Source organism: Ranitomeya imitator, chromosome 4 (genome assembly GCF_032444005.1).
Source record: "Ranitomeya imitator isolate aRanImi1 chromosome 4, aRanImi1.pri, whole genome shotgun sequence".
Taxonomy (NCBI): Eukaryota; Metazoa; Chordata; class Amphibia; order Anura; family Dendrobatidae; genus Ranitomeya; species Ranitomeya imitator.
Window position 1 is genome coordinate 694,148,882 of NC_091285.1, and position 5,996 is coordinate 694,154,877.

Here is a 5,996-nt window from a genome sequence, read left to right on the forward strand (position 1 = left end):
TTCGTGCCTTTCATGCGGCTCATCCTGGTCGGCCTGGGGGCTCTGGTGAGGGTTCGGTGACCCCTCCTCAAGGGGGGGGGGTACTGTTGTGAATTCTGTGGCTGAATTCACTCCTGTGGTCACAAGTGGTACTGCAGCTTCTGAGCTTCCTTCCTCAGGTGTTCTGGTGAGCTCGTTAACTGCTTCGTTACTTAACTCCGCCTGATGCTGCTATCCCTGCTCCTTGTCAATGTTCCAGTGTTGGATCTGAGCTTCTCCTGATTGTTCCTGTGACCTGCTGCTCTGTATAGCTAAGTGCTTTTTTGCTATTTTGTTGCTTTTTTTCTGTCCAGCTTGTCTTTTGTTTTGCTGGTTGCTCTGAGAAGCAAAGTGTGTACCGCCGTGCCGTTAGTTCGGCACAGTGGGTCTTTTTTGCCCCCTTTGCGTGGTTTTTGCTTTAGGGTTTTTTGTAGACTGCAAAGTTCGCTTTACTATCCTCGCTCTGTCTAAGATTATCGGGCCCCACTTTGCTGAATCTATTTCATCCCTACGTTTTGTCTTTTCATCTTACTCACAGTCATTATATGTGGGGGGCTGCCTTTTCCTTTGGGGTATTTCTCTGGGGGCAAGTCAGGCCTATTTTTCTATCTTCAGGCTAGCTAGTTTCTTAGGCTGTGCCGAGTTGCATAGGTAGTTGCTAGGCGCAATCCACAGCCGCTTTTAGTTGTGTTTAGGATAGGAAGGTGTGCGGTCTACAGAGTTTCCACGTCTCAGAGCTCGTTCTTTGTTTTTGGGTATTTGTCAGATCACTGTGTGCGCTCTGATCGCTAGGCACACTGTGTCTCTGGATTGCCTTCATTTCACCTTTCATTAGCAGACATAACAGGGCTGTTGCCGGGCTCTATATAAATCAGAGGCTGTTTACTTGTATATATCAGAGGCTGTTGCTGTGCTGACTGTATATAGAATAGAGGCTGAGGGGCTGTATAAAGTGTATACACAGCACTATACTGTAAACAGGTCCACACTATATACATACTGTATACACAGACACACTGTAATACAGGATATAGTGTGGACCTGTATATACAGTATGGTACTGTGTAGGACAGGAGCTGCAAGAAAGATAGACAGACAGACACAAACAGACATACACACACACAGACAGAGATCATACTCACCCACCACGACACTGTGAAGACTCAACCACTTCACCTCTGGATCTTCAGTGACTGAAGAACCAGAGTGAAGTCCTGCCGCGCTCCGCGGTGGAGAATCCTCTTCTCGCGCCGACATTGTGGCTCCGCCTCCTTCCTCAAAGGTTGCTGAACAAACTCTCATCTGATCTAATCTGAGGGAGCGATCATATAGCTGAATAGGTAGCGCCTAGGATCTTCTGTTGGGATCGGAGAAGGCTGCCGCATGCCATAAGCTAAGCATTAGGTACAGGGAGGGCACTAAGGAAGTCTGGCTAAGCTAGCCAGGTCAGTGGATGCTGACGCAGGTCAGGTGCCATGACTCTGCCACTCTGCGCCAGCCACTGAGATGTAGGACCGTAGCCAGGTCCCTACACTTTCAATAGTTTCTCTTTTGTTAAATGTCCCTTATCATCAGAAACGGTTCACAGCAAAGAGACGTGCATTTTAAATGTTTTGAGATATTTATCCCTATATTGGTATGAGGCCCCCGCTTGGTGGGTGGCCCAGGGCCGGGTCCCTTGGGCCCCCCTAAATCCGGGCCTGCTGCCAGGGAATTTTGAATTGACTTATGAATAATAAAGGGAAAATTGACCACCTACTTCTATATAGAACTTAGAAGGAGTGACCTCGTCAGTTTTTAATCGCGTGATGCTAGGTGTCAAGTTCCCACCAATGCACAGGGGGAATCTCGAACCATGTCCTCTGTGGTCTCCCATTCTTCCCCAGCCACATTGGAGTCTGCTCAGCAGAGACATCGGTCCCAGCATCTGGCTCAAGCTCATACTGTGTGTCTGGTTACAGCTGCTGCTCCAGGTTCAGCCTTTGTACTCAGCATTGATCAGTGGCGAGCAGACGCTCCAGGGACTAAGTCCTGCTTTTCGTCTACTGAGCATGCCTGTGGGACGACCTCTCATTGGAGGTCAGAGGTCACATGCTCAGATCTTGTAGTGGCTCTGATTGGACCACTAGGAAGCTCCGGGAAGGGTACATCTAAAAAAGGCTTGCATTGCCGTTCAGCCATGCGCTAGTATAAAACTGAACTTGTGAGTGTGTGGATGTGTGATTGTTCTGGTGAAAGCTCCTAATCAATCCCCTGGCTAGCGTTACTGTATGTGGTTTGGGTGTTTGGAGCTGACCAGCGCCAGATTGTGCAATCCAGCACAATAGCACCAGATACTGCGTCAAATTAGCAGCGACCGCCAGTGCGGTGCTATGCTCAACTATTGCTCTTTCCAGGCCCTAGTTAGGGTGGTTAGTGGCGTCCAGCAGAGTGGGGCTGTATGCACTTTGTGCAGTAAATCTTTATGTTTAGGTTTTCCCTGTCACCGCAGTTGCGGCGCCGAGCGCTAGTTTGCTAGAAAGACTCTAACCCTGTGTCCTTTGGGCAGAGTTCTGTGACCCAATACTAGTGTTCACTCTGCGGTATTGCGGCCCTGTGATGCAACAGGGTTCACTTCCTATATGGGTGAAATTAACCCGTGTGTGTTAACATTATACCGCCAAAGACTGTCCATCATTACTGAGCAGCAGGTGTCATCTCTGCACTGTCGATCCCGGGCTGTGACCACACCTTATATCTTCCTTATTATTTGGTGCTTTCCGCCAGCCCTAACATGTGATGTCACAGATCTAAAGGAAAAGAAAATAACTAATTGGGTAGAAGGACAATATGAGCAATTGTAAGTACACAGTGCCATATAATAGGAAGATTGCAATATTATTAGTGAATAAAAACTTTGATGGGAGGAGGAGTGATTCTTTTTTAAAAAATATATATTTAAGTATATCCTTAACATTTTCTAAACATTTGTTGAAGAGTTCTCCTGATCTCCTGATTCCTCAGACTGTAAATGATGGGATTCATCATTGGAGACACCACAATGTACAGCAGAGATAAAAACTTGTTTGCGCTCAGTGATTTGTCATTGGATGTTGGAATGTAAATCATGAAGAGAATTCCATAGTAGATGCACACAGTGGTGAGATGGGAGCCACACGTGGAGAAGGCTTTTAACAAGCCACTGGTGGATGAAAGGGTCATTATGATGAAGAAAATACTCAAATAGCTGATAAGAATTAAAGCAAAAGGGATGACACTGCTAATGATGGCTGTTACAGAGTCAACCAAAGTCAAGAGGTAAGTGTCAGAGGTAGTCAATTCAAGAAGTATCCTGAAGTCACAGAAGAAATGGTCTATTACGTTATTACCACAAAACTCCAGCTTCCAAACCAAAACTATCTCAAAGGAAAGGACAAAGTTAAAAACCCAGGAGCCAAGAACCATCTTGAAGCAAACATGAGGTTGCATTATAGAATTGTAGCGCATCGGGCTGCAAATGGCCAAGTACCGATCATAAGACATTATAGTGAGCAGAATAATCTGGCTAAAACCAAATATGAAGACCATATGGAGCTGGAAGATGCAGATCCTCACTGGCACCTCCTTCATGTCATATAGAATTATATTTAACATCATGGGCATAATGGTCGTAGTGGAAAGGATATCGGCTACAGCTAGATGCTTGAGGAAGAAGAACATTGGGGTATTGAGGTTGTGATTGGTGGAAACCAACACTATAATAATTAAGATAAGAAAAATTATCTTTCACAATTGGTGCAGAATCCAACCAGAGGAGCAGCACTTTTAGACCTAATACTATCTAATAGACCTGACAGAATAACAAATCTGCAGGTGGTTGGGCATTTAGGAAATAGCGACCACAATATTGTGCAGTTTCACCTGTCTTTCACTAGGGGGACTTGTCAGGGAGTCACAAAAACATTGAACTTTAGGAAGGCAAAGTTTGAACAGCTTAGAGATGCCCTTAATCTGGTAGACTGGGACAATATCCTCAGAAATGAGAATACAGATAATAAATGGGAAATGTTTAAGAACATCCTAAATAGGCAGTGTAAGCGGTTTATACCTTGTGGGAATAAAAGGACTAGAAATAGGAAAAACCCAATGTGGCTAAACAAAGAAGTAAGACAGGCAATTAACAGTAAAAAGAAAGCATTTGCACTACTAAAGCAGGATGGCACCATTGAAGCTCTAAAAAACTATAGGGAGAAAAATACTTTATCTAAAAAACTAATTAAAGCTGCCAAAAAGGAAACAGAGAAGCACATTGCTAAGGAGAGTAAAACTAATCCCAAACTGTTCTTCAACTATATCAATAGTAAAAGAATAAAAACTGAAAATGTAGGCCCCTTAAAAAATAGTGAGGAAAGAATGGTTGTAGATGACGAGGAAAAAGCTAACATATTAAACACCTTCTTCTCCACGGTATTCACGGTGGAAAATGAAATGCTAGGTGAAATCCCAAGAAACAATGAAAACCCTATATTAAGGGTCACCAATCTAACCCAAGAAGAGGTGCGAAACCGGCTAAATAAGATTAAAATAGATAAATCTCCGGGTCCGGATGGCATACACCCACGAGTACTAAGAGAACTAAGTAATGTAATAGATAAACCATTATTTCTTATTTTTAGTGACTCTATAGCGACAGGGTCTGTTCCGCAGGACTGGCGCATAGCAAATGTGGTGCCAATATTCAAAAAGGGCTCTAAAAGTGAACCTGGAAATTATAGGCCAGTAAGTCTAACCTCTATTGTTGGTAAAATATTTGAAGGGTTTCTGAGGGATGTTATTCTGGATTATCTCAATGAGAATAACTGTTTAACTCCATATCAGCATGGGTTTATGAGAAATCGCTCCTGTCAAACCAATCTAATCAGTTTTTATGAAGAGGTAAGCTATAGACTGGACCACGGTGAGTCATTGGACGTGGTATATCTCGATTTTTCCAAAGCGTTTGATACCGTGCCGCACAAGAGGTTGGTACACAAAATGAGAATGCTTGGTCTGGGGGAAAATGTGTGTAAATGGGTTAGTAACTGGCTTAGTGATAGAAAGCAGAGGGTGGTTATAAATGGTATAGTCTCTAACTGGGTCGCTGTGACCAGTGGGGTACCGCAGGGGTCAGTATTGGGACCTGTTCTCTTCAACATATTCATTAATGATCTGGTAGAAGGTTTACACAGTAAAATATCGATATTTGCAGATGATACAAAACTATGTAAAGCAGTTAATACAAGAGAAGATAGTATTCTGCTACAGATGGATCTGGATAAGTTGGAAACTTGGGCTGAAAGGTGGCAGATGAGGTTTAACAATGATAAATGTAAGGTTATACACATGGGAAGAGGGAATCAATATCACCATTACACACTGAACGGGAAACCACTGGGTAAATCTGACAGGGAGAAGGACTTGGGGATCCTAGTTAATGATAAACTTACCTGGAGCAGCCAGTGCCAGGCAGCAGCTGCCAAGGCAAACAGGATCATGGGGTGCATTAAAAGAGGTCTGGATACACATGATGAGAGCATTATACTGCCTCTGTACAAATCCCTAGTTAGACCGCACATGGAGTACTGTGTCCAGTTTTGGGCACCGGTGCTCAGGAAGGATATAATGGAACTAGAGAGAGTACAAAGGAGGGCAACAAAATTAATAAAGGGGATGGGAGAACTACAATACCCAGATAGATTAGCGAAATTAGGATTATTTAGTCTAGAAAAAAGACGACTGAGGGGCGATCTAATAACCATGTATAAGTATATAAGGGGACAATACAAATATCTCGCTGAGGATCTGTTTATACCAAGGAAGGTGACGGGCACAAGGGGGCATTCTTTGCGTCTGGAGGAGAGAAGGTTTTTCCACCAACATAGAAGAGGATTCTTTACTGTTAGGGCAGTGAGAATCTGGAATTGCTTGCCTGAGGAGGTGGTGATGGCGAACTCAGTCGA

General features: G+C 43.9%; 1 protein-coding gene across 1 annotated transcript; it reads right to left on the bottom strand.

The window, feature by feature from the left end:
• Positions 1-2,967: 2,967 nt before the first annotated feature.
• On the bottom strand, positions 2,968-3,660 carry LOC138674741 (olfactory receptor 1E16-like). The gene has a single exon (XM_069762557.1). The coding sequence runs from the start codon at positions 3,658-3,660 to the stop codon at positions 2,968-2,970; it is 693 nt and encodes a 230-aa protein (XP_069618658.1).
• Positions 3,661-5,996: the final 2,336 nt, after the last annotated feature.

Excerpts from the sequence above, each read along its gene's own strand:
- LOC138674741 (XM_069762557.1), bottom strand. The coding sequence starts at position 3,660 with ATGCCCATGATGTTAAATATAATTCTATATGACATGAAGGAGGTGCCA.